The sequence below is a fragment of the Podarcis vaucheri genome (assembly GCF_965113315.1).
Source record: "Podarcis vaucheri genome assembly, chromosome: 13".
Classification (NCBI taxonomy): Eukaryota; Metazoa; Chordata; class Lepidosauria; order Squamata; family Lacertidae; genus Podarcis; species Podarcis vaucheri.
The window spans coordinates 16419669-16434234 of record NC_138751.1 but is presented as its reverse complement, the minus strand read 5'-3'; the positions used below and the strand labels follow the sequence as shown (position 1 = coordinate 16434234).

Below are 14566 nucleotides of genomic sequence, written 5' to 3'. Positions count from 1 at the left end.
AAAATGTTCCGGTGGGCTCTTTGGTTTTTCTGTGCCAGTCTCCTCAGCTGCCGCCCTTAGAAACTAGCCTCCGAGAGCGCAGCACAAGTGCCAGAAGGCACGCATTTCAAGCCCACACCCAGGAAGAATCCTGGAAACCATAGTTCACCTCTGAGAGATCCACAAGTCCCAGCACCCTGAACAAAATCACAGGTTCCTTTTCTGTGGGTGGGGTGCGTTAGATTTCCAAAGGACGAGCAGGTTTTTCTCGCGCGCTCCCACATTTTCCTGCTCTGCCTCCTCGCCGCTCCTCCCGGTTTCAGATCCTGCGCAAAGGGAGACCAAGAGCGGATTCTCTCTCTCCCCCCCCCCGTCTTGCAGCCAAAGCGCCCCTGTAAATCTTGCGAGGGCTGCCTTCGGAGGTCTTCCCCCGAGAACCGCTCAGCCAAGTTCTTCCAACGCAGGGCTGGGCTGGGGAGCCCGAAAGGGGAGCTGCTGGAAAGACGCCCCTTCCGCCCTCCCCGCCCTCCAGTCTCCTGCTGCTGCCGGAGGGAAGGATCTCCAAGAGTTTCCTCGTCAAAGGTAGTAGAAAGCGACGCGCAGGGCAAGAGACGGGGCTCTCGGAGCGGGTTTTCTGCTGCTCACCGGCCAGGCCTCTCTCTTTCCAGGCGAGTTGGCCCGGGGATCGCGCCCGCCTGCCTCTCTGTCTCGGCACAGTCTCCAGATCTTCTGAGTTTTTCTCTGGCCGAGGTTTTTGCTGGGCTGGCGGAGAATGAGCGCAATGGGGACTAACTTCTTCTTTTCCACAAATCACATGCGTGCCCTCATTTTCTTAAATCCTGAGTACCCGAATCTGCAATCCGCCAGGTACCTCCTTCTGGACGTCTTGCAGGAGTTGAAGGAGGGGGGAGGGGAGTGGGAGAAATTCAAGCGCGAACTGCTCAGATTCCCGGTCAATGGAAGAAGAATCTCCGAGGAGTTGCTCAAGGAAGCCATGCCTTTGCAGCTCGTAGACCTGCTGTTCAGCTACTACGGTGAGGCTTATGCTGTGGAGGTGACGGCCCTGGTGCTGCAGGCAATGGACTACAATCCGCCGGTGGACGATCCCTCGGGTATCACCTGGCTAAGTAAGGGACTGGGAGCAGGGGGGGGGGGCTAGATCCGACTGATGGTGCTGACACCTCGCGGGTTCTGTCAGTACCGAGAGCTCAGCTCCCTCCCATGATTGCCTTCGTCCTTGGGTGGGGAAACCTTTCCAGCAGGAGAGTCGCGTATCCTCCTGGGCAATATTCCAAAGAATCACAGGATCTAAGAGTTGGAAGGGAACCCAAGGGACATCTAGTCCAACCCCTTGAAATTTAGGGATTTCAGCTAAAGCATCCATGGCAGATAGATGGCCATCCAACCTCTGCTTAAAAATCTCTTGTAGGAATCTGTTCCACTGCTGAACAGTTCTTACTGCCAGAAGGTTTTTCCAAATGTTTAGTCGGAATCTCCTTTCTTGCAGCTTGAAGCCATTGCCTCGAGTCCTACCTTCCAGAGCAGGAGAACAGAGCCAAAGTCCAGTGGGGTGTGTGTGTGGAGGTCCAGGGTGAAAGTGAGTGGAATGATGGATGTAAATCTTCCCTGTGTAAAGTGAGGTGGCGTCTTCCCACACCCCTCTGCCCTCCATCTAAACCAGGGCTGGCCCAGGACATGTTAGCACCTGAGGCAAAACATTACACCGCATCCGCTCCCCACCAGGGAAGAAGGAACATCAGAAACAGGGTGTGAAATAATTGTAGAAGCCTCCAAAGTGTTAAGAAGAGGCATGTAAGTTAAGAGATTCTTCAAACCCTCCTGGATCAGCTTCTCTCTTCTGGGCCAGGCTGAGCTCCTTCAATCACCTGAGAGGCTAGAAGGATGGCAAGCTGCCTTAGGGCACATTAGGCCAGTGGGTCCATCTAGTTCGTTCCAGGGATTTAGGCAGGAATCTTTCCCAGCCCTTTCTGGATCCTCCAGGGATTAAACCTGGGATCCTTTGCATGCATGTGATCTACTACAAATCCACAGCCCTTCCCTACTTAGTCCAGTCTGAAAGTGCTCCAACAGGAAGAGAAGGGGAATGTAGGAATGCTGGATTTTTCTGTTCAATACTTGTACTAACATCAATAATCACCACAGTGCAGTTTACACAATTATGCCTGCTGGCTGCACTGAATACATTGAAGGAGTCAGATCTGAAGAAGTTCAAGAAGGATCTCAGCATGTTCCCCGTCAAGGAAGGCTATGTCAGAATCCCCAGGAAACTGCTGAAGAAAGCAAATGCTTGGGAGCTCACAGAACTGCTTCTTGCATACTGTGATGAGGATTATGCTGTGGAAGTGGCCTCAGAGGTGCTGAAAGCCTTCGACCATGAGCCCCTGCCAGGATGTCCCCCGAGTCTCACCAGGAAAGGTAAGGAACTTGGAAGGGAGAACGTTGGCTGAGTCTGATGGGACTGGGTGGAGAGGAGGCTTCTTGAGCAGGGCTGTGTGTGTGTGTGTGTGTGTGTGTGTGTGTGTGTGAAACCTATGTGCCAATCTCTGTATGTCTTCTTGACATTGTGGGAATGTTAAAGAAGGTTGGAGATGATATATTGTTTTGATATTATCCCTCCTCACTCACGCTAGTGATAAATAGCAGAGCACATTCCCTTTGCAACTTATTGGAAGCAAGTTGATGATTCGTTAGAACCTCTGCTGATAAACCTCCAAGGAAGGAGAGACCATCACCCCACAAGAGAGTCAGTTGCACTGCTGAACAGCTCTTACTGTCAGAAAGTTCTTCCTGGTATTTAGTCATAATCTCCATTCTTGTAACTTGAAGCCATTGGTTCGTGTCCTACCCTCAAGAGCAGGAGAAAACAAGCATGCTCCCTCCTCCATGTGACAGCCCATTAGATATTTGAAGATGGCTGTTATATCTCCTCTCAGTCTCCTCTTTTCCAGGCTAAACATACACATCTCCTTCAAGCATTCCTCATAAGGCTTTGTTTCCAGACCCTTGATCATCTTGGTTGCCCCCCTCTGCACACGTTCCACCTTGTCAACATCCTTCTTAAGTTGTGGTGCCCAGAACAGGACACAGTATTCCAGACATAGTTTGACCAAGGCAAAATAAAGTCATACTATTATTTCCCTTGTTCTGGACAATATAGTTCTGTTGATTCAGCCTAGAATAGCATTAGCTTTTTTATGCTGCTGTATCATACTGTTGACTCATGTCAAGCTTGTAGTCCACTAAGACCCCTTGATCCTTTTCACATATGCTACGGGTTGTCAGGTCGATAGGCTCTCCCACAGAAGACAAGCTCTCTGATTATTTTCTCTCCCCCCCCTTTTTTATTGTTTTTCCACATTTATGACAAAAAAGACATTACAAAACACACAACAAAGAAAAACACTGTACAATACAGTAAGCTAAGCACACACAAAAAATATTTCTTCAGATATTTAATTCTCATAACATTATAACTGACTTCCTCGCATCCCCTCTAACTGAATTTCATTATATCACCTGTATGACAGTTCTCCAAATTCATATTTCTAATAATATTGACTCCTAACATTTACTAACCTCTTCTCCTTTATTAACATTCTAATCCTTAATATTTACTAACACATATTCTTATTCTACCCCTAAGCCTATTTGTTGCTTCCAAGAATTTTCTAGTTATCTTATATTACAATATTTAGCTAAATATTCTTTACATTTCTTCCAATCCTCTTGTGTCTCCTCTTCTTTCTGGTCGCGGATTCTTCCAGTCAATAAATCCAACATCTTCATCTGCCAAGCTGCTATTGTTGGTATTTTTTGCAATTTCCAATTTTTGGCTAATAAAAGTCTTGCCGCTGCAGTGGCATAAACAAACAGTCTAACATCTTTTTTGGGCAATTCCAATCCTATTATACCAAGTAGAAAGGCTTCTGGTTTCTTAATAAATGTATTTTTCAACATTTTTTTCAGCTCATTATAAATCTTTCCCCAGAAGTCTTTCACCTTAGGACACGTCCACCACATATGGTAAAAAGTACCTTCTTTTTCTTTACATTTCCAACAAAGATTATCATTTGTATGGTAGATCTTTGCTAATTTTACTGGGGTTAAGTACCATCTATACATCATTTTCATAATATTTCATTTTAATACAGTACATGCAGTAATCTTAACCCCTTTCTTCCATAGCTTTTCCCAATCATCCAGCATTATATTGTGTCCAACATCTCTTGCCCAATCAATCACCACAGATTTAACTTGTTCATCCTTTGTATGCCATTCCAACAGTAAATTATACATTTTAAAGAGATTTTTAACATTGGTATCTAACAATTCTGTTTCCAATTTGGATTTTTCTGTCGCAAAATCATTTTTCTTATCAAGTTTATGCAATTCATTGATAACCATCCATCCAATTTATCTTTAATTTGGTCAAATGGTCTCCATTGTAAATCCTTCATTATCTTCCAACAATAAATCGGTGTATTTCAACCATTTACTCTCCATATTTTACTTTTTGTGTGCCTTTGCTTCCATTGGTGAAATCCACCTGGGTGTTCTCCTTTCTAAGAGATCTTTATACCTTATCCAAACATGATATAATGATTTTCTAATTACATGATTTTTTTAAACCTTTATGTGCCGATATCTTATCATACCATAAATATGCATGCCATCCAAATACATTGTCAAATCCTTCCAAAACTAATACATCAGCATTGTCTAACTGAATCCAGTCCTTGATCCAGCAGAAAGTCACAGCTTCAAAGTATATCTTCAAATCTAGCAGGGAAAATCCCCCTCTCACTTTTGAATCTGTTAGTATTTTATATTTAATTCTGGTTTTTTTTCCCTTGCCAGGGAAAAAACTTACTGACTCCTTCCCAGTCAAGGAGGAGTCAGTACATTCTGGAAATAATTTTGTTATTATTATTTAAGAGTTCTTTATCTAATTTTGAGGGCTCGTTATTAAATCCATTTTTTAAATCTTGTTTAAATGTCTCAAAGAGCTGGTGGTATTCCAGCCATCCCGATAATTGATCATTATTTGTTCGTACTTTTTCCATTCACGAGGTCATTCTAGACACAGCCAAATTTTTACATTAGAACCTTGTCTTTCTAAATAATCATTCAAGCACTTCCATTCCTTCTTGACTGTATTCATTGGCTTTAGTCTTATTATATCCAACCATTTGGCCAGTTCCAAATATTCACATAATTTACATAACCATTCCACTTTGGTCAGTACCTGGTTACCCTTCCAGTACTTAGCCACCAGGATTCTCGCCACAGATGTCGCATACAGGAAGAATTTAGTATTTTCTCTAGAAATATTACTATTTAATACAGTGGTACCTCGGGTTACATACACTTCAGGTTACAGACGCTTCAGGTTACAGACTCCGCTAACCCAGAAATAGTACCTCAGGTTAAGAACTTTGCTTCAGGATGAGAACAGAAGTCGTGCTCCGGCAGCGCAGCGGCAGCAGGAGGCCCCATTAGCTAACATGTTGCTTCAGGTTAAGAACAGTTTCAGGTTAAGAACGGACCTCCGGAATGAATTAAGTACTTAACCTGAGATACCATTGTATACCCAAAAGGTATGTTTCTGGTCTTTTGCCATGTGAAGTTCTTAGTAACTTTTTTATTTCTTCATGGATCATATCCCAGAACTTTCTGATCTCTGGTAATATTCTAGCTAATTTAGCCCTAGTTGCTTGAGTTCTTCAAACCTTTTCAGTTTGGGGCAATAATTTATCTCATCCACCAAGTCTCTGTAAGTTGGCCAGTTATTGTTCATGTTATTCTTATGAATGGCACTTGACTCTATAGGTGATATCCACCAAGGGGTTTTTGTTATAACTTTGGATTTATTCCTCTCCCAAACCTCGAATAAGGCCTTTCTCATTAGGTGGTTCGTGAAGCCTTTATGTGCTTTTATGCCACCCGAAAACCTTGTCCCAGCCCTCTAAATCCAAGACTTTGGTATTCCTAAGCAACATCCAGTCTTTCAACCAAGTCCAGCATGTGGCCTCAAAGTACATTCTGAGGTCCAGACTTCCGGAGGCGGCGCGAAACGAGTAATGGCGGTCCTCTTTGCGCAGCAAAGAGGGGCTCCGCAGAAAAGGGTTGTTCGCTACGGCGAAGCGACAACCCATTAAGTTAAACCACGAGCAGAGCGAGCTCGTGGCCGTGGGATCCGGCGGGCACCGAGAGCGACCCCCAAAACGAAGAAGGGACCCCGTAAGGGGCTCCGGAAGCGCGGAGGGGAAGCGGTGCTGTGGATTCATCGCTCTTTCTGCGGGAGTGAAGCCGCGCGGCTGTTACCGATGAGCGCCGACCTTTCTTCCTTCACATTGGATTACAAATCAAATACTCGTGAGTAGGATTTATTTGAGATTGGATTACAAATTGTGAATTTGGCTGAAAGCGGGAGACGAGAAAAAGGAAGTCCGTCTCCCGGAGGTGCTTAATGATCAAAGGCAAAGGAACTGACAAGCTGGAAGCAGTACAAAAGGGTTTTTAAATGAGAGACAGCATACGTCTGGAGAAGTTTGGAAACTGAAGGGAAAGGCAAGTTATCTTTATTTTCCTGTGATTGTGTCTATTCTGCTTGGGGTTTCTTCTCCGCTAAAACTTTTAAAAACTTTAAAGACTTGAAAATCCCTAGTCCCGGACTTGCAGCGGGCAAAAAGTTGTGTTGCGGATACACTTACAAAGCTGAAACAGACACTTAGAGGCATTACCGGTGGATACAATTAAGTAACTGTATTTTGCACCTTTTAAGAAACTATTGTGGCAAAATTGAGAGGGCTCTGCCAGAGGGAAAAGATCTTCTCTAAAGACACTGATTAATTTAACAAATTGTAGGAACTTTAATGGCGACTGAAACTTTGTTTCTTCTTTCATGAACTGAACAACACTCCCCCTAGTGGAGTTTGGGATTTACAATTTCCTGAGAACTGACTTTGTTTTGTCTCTCTGTGGTCTGGTTACTCACTCTGAGGCCTGTCTTTCCCATGGAACTTTTGACAGCTTGACCTTGAATCCAAAGACAGGTGTGGAATGAGTGTGGAATGAGTGGTAAACCAAAAACAAGAGCTGCGTCGAAAGCAGGGAAAGGCAAATTGGTACAAACAACTTTGGTTTCCCAGGCCCGCAGATCTTCAGTCCCTGCGGTTCTACAGGCTGTACCATTACCAACAACCCCAGCTGAAGAATCAGAACAATCAACAAGTGAAGATATGGCAGCTGGGGGATCCAACACTCTCCTAGAGGAAATGCTACAACAATTTGCAATTTTGAACAAAAAAGTGGATGACCAAACTGCAAAAATTGACTTAGCCACATCCTCAATTACCAAACTTTCTGAACAGGTGGCTAAGCATTCACAAGATATTGGAAACCTAAAGGACGTTGTATCCGAAAATCGAAAATTGGCCGAGGCTGCGAATGAAAAAGTAGAAGCAGTAACTAAAGAAGTGGAGGAATTGAAAGGAGAGGTAAGGCCGCTCCATAAACATATTACTGACCAGCAGGCCTATCTGTCTTTGGTGGAACTGCGAAACAGGGAAAATAATTTGAGATTACGCTCTATCCCAGAGATTGAGAAAGAGGACTTGATTGGCTTTTTAACAGCAGAATTTGCTAAATTCTGGGGTATAAACGAAGATATAGACTTCAAAATAACAACTGCATTCAGATTGGGAAGGGCTGCTGGGAAGGACAGACCTAGAGACTGTTTGATTATTTTAAGGACTAAGCAGGAGAGAGACAAGATACTTGACCTACATTTTAACAAAGCACTTGTGATCCAGGACAGAAGAGCACAAATTTACAAGGATATTCCTAAACAATTACTGGATCTAAGATCTAACTACACTGACCTAGCTGGACTTTTGAGAGGTAACGGAATACCTTACAGGTGGGAGTTCCCACAAGGCCTCTCATTCAAATACAAAGGAAAGAAGATAAAAATCAAAACGAAAGAGGATAGCCAGAAGTTCCTACACGACCACGGAGAAGACTTGCAGAAAGGAGCGGCAGCTATTTGGCCACCACCAGAGTCAGGAAAAGAGTTACCACCCTCGGATTTGGACAAAAAAGAAGACACCCAACAAGAGTAACAACAGATTGACACAGGATGTCTCTGCAGCTGTATAGTTGGAACATTAACGGCGCGAATTCCCCAGAAAAACGCAAAAGGATCTTCCATATCCTAAAGAAAGAGAATTTGGATATAATTTGCTTGCAAGAAACCCATGTGACCAGGTTACACAGGAAGGTGCTAACAAATAAAAGATTAGGCCAAGAATTTATCTCATCAGACAGAGTCAAGAAGAGAGGCGTGGTGATTTACGCCAAAGAGAATTTATCACCAAAATTTTTGTTTAAAGATGAACAAGGAAGAATCCTGGCTATTGAAATTTCGACCCAAGGAGAAAAAGTTTTGATATTAGGAATTTATGCACCAAATGAGGGGAAATCAGAATTTTATAAGAAGCTGCATGAGACACTACTGGACTATCTGGACTATTCCAACATCATTATGATGGGAGATATGAATGGGGTCGTTTCTACTTTGATGGATAAGTCACAGAATCAGAATCTGACCAAAGATGGAAGACTACCAAAAACTTTTTTTGAACTAACTGACAATATGGACCTAATTGATTTATGGAGGACGAGAAACCCCCTAGGTAAAGAAGGAACTTTCTTTTCTGAGGCCCACCTGTCATGGACAAGAATCGACCAAATCTGGGCAACTAGAGGGCTGGCACCTAAGACTACAAAAATAGAAATCTGCCCAAAGACTTGCTCCGACCATAACGCTTTGAAAATGGAAATGAGATTTACTACTGCCGACTCCTTCAGATGGAAAATGAATGACAACCTGTTAAGAGATCAAGAGATCGTAAAGAAGGCCCAAAAAACTTTAAAGGATTATTTTGAAATTAACTTGAATACCTCGGTGGAAAAAAGAATTATCTGGGACGCAAGCAAAGCTGTTATGAGAGGGTTTCTGATACAACAGAATACAATAAAGAAAAAACTTTGGAATAGTAAAAAAGACAAGATATTGGAGAAGATAAGTGATGGAGAGAAAAAATTAAGAGTGAATCCAAAATCAAAAGAGACTTTAAGAGAAATCAAATTTCACCAGTCACAATATGCGAAATTGATTAACCAAGAAGTGGAATGGAAAATCAAACAAATGAAACAAAGATCCTTTGAATCTGCGAACAAATGTGGGAAACTGCTTGCTTGGCAGTTGAAAAAGAGACAAAAATTAAATTATGTCACCAACTTAGAAGTTGAAGGGAAAAATATTCAGAAACCGGGAGAAATTAGAAGGTGTTTCCAGAAATACTTTAAAAAACTGTATACACAAGAATCCGAGGAAGCAACTGAGATAGAACAATTTTTGAAAGATAACGGCCTACCAAAATTATCTCAAGAGAAGAGATCAATCTTGAATTGTAAAATAACACAACAGGAAATCGAGGATGCCATTCAGAATATGCAACTAGGCAAATCTCCGGGCCCTGATGGACTCACCTCCAAGTACTACAGGATTTTAAAAGACTATTTGATACAACCATTAATGGAGGTTTGCAACCAGATTATGGGGGGAGGGAGGGCACCGGATACGTGGAAAGAAGCATTCATCACACTGATACCTAAAGTGGAAACTGAAAAGACTCAACTCAAGAACTACCGCCCCATCTCACTCCTAAACGTGGATTACAAAATATTTGCGGATGTTTTGGCTAACAGATTTAAAAAAGTACTAAATGAAGTAATCCATAAGGACCAAGCAGGCTTTCTCCCAGGTAGACATTTGTATGATAATACCAGGAACATTATCGATATTCTGGAACTTTTACAAACAAATATTAACACTAAAGCAGTGTTAATTTTTATTGATGCGGAGAAGGCCTTTGACAACATTTCTTGGAAATTTATGAAGAAAAACTTGGAAGGGATGGGAGTGGGAAGGGGGTTTGAGAATGGAATAGAGGCAATCTATTCAGAACAAAAAGCTAAGTTGATAGTGAACAATGTGGTGACAGAAGAACTTCATATTGAAAAAGGAACACGCCAGGGGTGCCCCCTATCCCCTCTGTTGTTTATTTCAGTCCTGGAGGTTTTGCTGAATATGATAAGGGAGGATCGGCAGGTACAAGGAATACGGGTCGGAGCGAAACAATATAAACTGAAAGCATTTGCAGATGACTTGGTTTTAACATTACAGGAGCCAGAACCTAGTACAAAAAGAGTTTTGGAATTGATTCAGAAATTTGGTCGGGTGGCGGGTTTTAAGCTGAACAAACAAAAAACTAAGGTGTTAGGGAAAAACTTGACGGTTACTGAAACAGAGGGGTTTCAGAAGGAAACAGAACTAAACATTGTAAAAAAAGTGAAATACCTGGGGGTCAATCTGTCCTCCAAGAACTTGAATCTATTTAAAGATAATTATGAAAAATGTTGGTCAGAAGTCAAAAAAGATCTAGAAATTTGGTCAAGATTGAAACTATCCTTGTTAGGCTGAATTGCAGCTATAAAAATGAACGTTCTGCCAAAAATGTTGTTTTTGTTCCAGGCCTTGCAGATTGTGGACAGAGTGGATTGTTTCGGAAAGTGGCAGAAGGACATCTCTAAATTTGTCTGGCAGGGCAAAAAGCCCCGAATAAAGTTTAAAATACTAACTGATGCAAAGGAGAGAGGGGGGTTTGCCCTGCCGGACTTAAGGTTATACTATGAAGCTGCGGCCTTCTGCTGGATGAAAGATTGGATTTTATTGGAAAATACTGATGTCCTAGATCTGGAAGGCTTCAATAATTCGTTAGGTTGGCATGCGTATTTGTGGTATGACAAGGGGAAAACACATGGAATGTTTAAAAACCATATTGTCAGAAAAGCAATATTTATGGTCTGGAAAAAATACAAAGACTTATTGGAAAGTAAAACCCCGAGGTGGATTTCACCAATAGAGGCCAAAGCTCGGAAAACATCCAATATGGAGGCATATTGGCCGAAATATTGGGAAATAATAGAAAACATTGGAGGTAATTGGAGGTTGCAGAGCTTTGAAAAATTAAAGGATAAGGTGCAAAATTGGCTACATTATGCCCAAATTAATGAGGTTTTTAAGCTAGATAAAAAAATAGGATTCCAGGTGGAAAAATCGAAACTTGAGACAGAGTTGTTAGAACCAAAGACCAAGGTAATATCGAGAATGTACAACTTGCTGCTTAAATGGAACACTCAGGATGAGACAGTTAAATCAGCCATGATAAAATGGGCTCAAGACATTGGTTACAATATTATGTCTGAGGACTGGGAAAGGTTATGGACCACCGGTATGAAGTTTACGGCATGTAATGCCTTGAAAGAAAACATTATGAAAATGGTATACAGGTGGTACATGACCCCAGTCAAGCTCGCTAAGATATACCATTTGTCTGATAATAAATGTTGGAAATGTAAGGAGGCTGAAGGGACATTCTTTCACCTCTGGTGGACTTGTCCAAGATTGAAGGCCTTTTGGGAAATGATCTATAACGAGTTAAAAAAGGTGTTTAAGTACACCTTTCCCAAGAAACCAGAGGCCTTCCTTCTGGGCATTGTCGGCCAGAAGGTGTTAAAAAAGGATAGAACTTTTTTTCTGTATGCTACAACTGCAGCAAGAATTCTTATCGCCAAGCATTGGAAGACCCAAGATTTGCCCACACTGGAGGAGTGGCAGACGCAATTGATGAACTACATGGAACTGGCCGAGATGACTGCAAGAATCCGAGACCTGGGAGAAGAGGCAATGGAGGAGGACTGGAAAAAATTTAAAGACTATTTGCAAAAGTATTATAAGTTGTATGAAATATAAGACGTCGTATGACTTGGAACGTTAGCCCCAGTAATGAAATTTAATTATCTATGAAATTGCTAACATTTGTGAAAGAATCAAAGTTTAAATGGGTAAAAATGATATTATGTTATATTTTTAGAATAAATGGAGAATAAGAGATTTAAACTTAAATTGCAATTGAAAATATAAAGAAACACACGAAATAAGGGTATAATTTGCTGATGACTTTATTATCAAGAATGCATTATGCGGGAGATGTGGGGAAGTCCAATGGAAATTTGAAATAAGTTGTTGAAATGGATGTGATTTTCTGTTCTTTTTTCTTTTTTTCCTCTGTTCTGCTTTTTCTTCTGTTCTTTCTGTAATTTGGAAAAATGTAATAAAAATTATTATATATATAAAAAAAAGTACATTCTGAGGTCCAGGACCGCGAACCCTCCTCTTTCTCTGGGTTCCGTCAACAATTTAAATTTCATTCTTGCTTTTTTGCCCTGCCAAATGAAATTGGCCAGGTCCCTCTGCCAATCTTGAAAACATTTTGTCCCAATAATTATTGGAATTGTCTGAAAGAGAAAGAGGATTTTGGGAAGTATTGTCATTTTAATCACTGATATTCTGCCCCATAATGACAGCTTCAATTTACTCCAATTTTCTAAATTTCCTTTAATTTCCTTCCAATTTTTTATGTAATTGTCTTTAAATAAATTAGTGTTCTTATTTGTAATCCAGACCCCCTGGTAGTTTACTTTATTTGTGATCTTTAGACCCGTTATTCTTTCTAGGTCCTCTTGTTCCATCTCTTCCATATTTTTGTTAATAATTTAGATTTATTTTTATTCAGTTTAAATCCCGAGACTTCGCCAAATTCATTCATTTTCACTAGTGCTTTTTGTATGCCTTCAATTGGGTTTTCAGAACAGTGGTACCTCTGGTTGCGAACGGGATGTCATTTTGCACTTGTGTGCATGCACGAGTGGTGAAACCCGGAAGTAACCCTTTATGGTACTTCCGGGTCACTGTGGGATGTAACCTGAAAGAATGTAACATGAAGCGGACGTAACATGAGGTATGACTATAGTAATAATCACATCATGAGCAAATGCCTTCACCTTGTAATATCGGCTACCTAAATGGATGCCCCTTATTTCCTGGTCTTTCCTTATTGCTATTAAGAGAGTCTCCAACGTTGTGATAAATAAGAGTGGGGACAAGGGACAACTTTGTCTAGTCCCTCTTTCTATATTAAATTCTTCAGTGATTTCATTATAATTATTTTGGCTTTCTGGTTGTCATAAATTGCCTTAATTCCATTCATGATGTTGTTTCCTATTCTCAAGCTCTCAAAAGTTTTACGGTAATTAAGAAGTTCCACGATATGCTGTCGAAAGCCTTCTTCCAGTATCATTGCTACCTTTTTGCTTGGTTTCATTTATGTATATTCCAGTAAGTCATTGTATTATTTCTTATTTGCCTCCCCGGTAAAAAGCCGGCTTGATCATTTCCTATTACCCTGTTTAAGAATTTTTTTAGCCTGTTAGCCAGGATACCTGTAAATATTTTATAATCCATCTTTAGTAGTGAAATTGGTCTATAATTCTTAATAAGTTTTCTTAGATGCCTCCCACTTTTCTTTCATGTTGGTGTTGTCTGCCTTTGTGCCTTCAGTATGTCACCCATGACATTAACAGCCAAAGTAGTGTTGGAAAGAAGTATGCATTCCACATTAAGCTTTAGGCCACCCAAAACGATACCTCCACATCACTGGCAGACTGACCTGTATGAGACGGAAGTGAATCCTTTCTATACCAATGTTGTCTTTCGTGCAATACAATGCCAAATCTGTGTGTCAGTGCCAAATAATGGTTAAAAATATGTAGAAAGGGGAAAGGACTCAGTAAAGCTGTTGACATGCACTCACTTTCTCAATATCTAGCAGCAGAGCGACTTTGCAAAATGCATGTTTCAAGGCACCGGCCAGCTGAATTCTTGTCGTCAAAAATTAATCAAGCTCAGGAGGAACTGGTTACATCAGAAAAAGCCACCAAAGGGTAATTTCTGTACTTATATAATTGATGGAAGCCACCATTTTAGCTACAATTATAGCAATGTTTTCCCCTCTCAGCTAACCCTTCCAATCCAAAACAAACGTAAAATCCATTAATCTTAAAACAATACAAGCTTTCCTGCTTAAAACAAAAATGCTTTAGCACAAATTTAATAAATGTGTGTGTGCCCCTGCTTGGGGAAAAAAAACTTTGAAAATTGCTATTTTGGACCTTTCCCACTTTCTGTGTGGGGAGGCTGTAGCTCTTGCTTTTCGGCTTCAAGCAGCAGTTGGACTAGAATAGAATTCTATGACACAGGCAGGGTACCTGCAGCCAGTGGACTACTGCTTAGCAGCTGGGGAGTGGAGGCAGGGCTCCACAGGCCTTGGAAGGCCCCAGGGAGTGCATCCGAGGGCTACCTGTGGTCCACTGGCTGCAGGTATCCTGCCTGTGTCATAGAATACCAGACCTGGAGGGAACTCGGTGGGCCATCTATTCTAGTCCAACTGCTGCTTGAAGTCGAAAAGCAAGAGCTACAGCCTCCCCAGCAAATGACTCTTGGTATCTGAAAGACCTTTTAAACCCTCCAGCCCTGTATGCCACATTAAGCTGGTCTGAGGGCAGGGAACTTTCCAGTTGCTTGGGGGACAAAGTGGTT

General features: G+C 41.5%; 1 protein-coding gene across 10 annotated transcripts in view; it reads left to right on the top strand.

Annotated features, from left to right (window-relative positions):
• Window positions 1–514: 514 nt before the first annotated feature.
• Window positions 515–14566, top strand: part of LOC309517195 (uncharacterized protein) — a 51570-nt gene continuing 37518 nt past the window's right edge. The window contains exons 1-3 of one of the 10 annotated variants that reach the window (XR_014213174.1): window positions 519–1106; window positions 2143–2415; window positions 13797–13911. Coding sequence is in view for 9 of the 10 variants with exons in the window: in XM_082196293.1 (XP_082052419.1) it covers window positions 752–1106; window positions 2143–2415; window positions 13797–13911 (743 nt within the window). In the remaining variant the exon portion in view is untranslated. Of the gene's footprint in view, window positions 1107–2142; window positions 2416–13796; window positions 13912–14566 lie in introns of all 10 variants that reach the window. The other 9 variants (XM_082196297.1, XM_082196296.1, XM_082196293.1 and 6 more) reach the window with 9 other exon arrangements.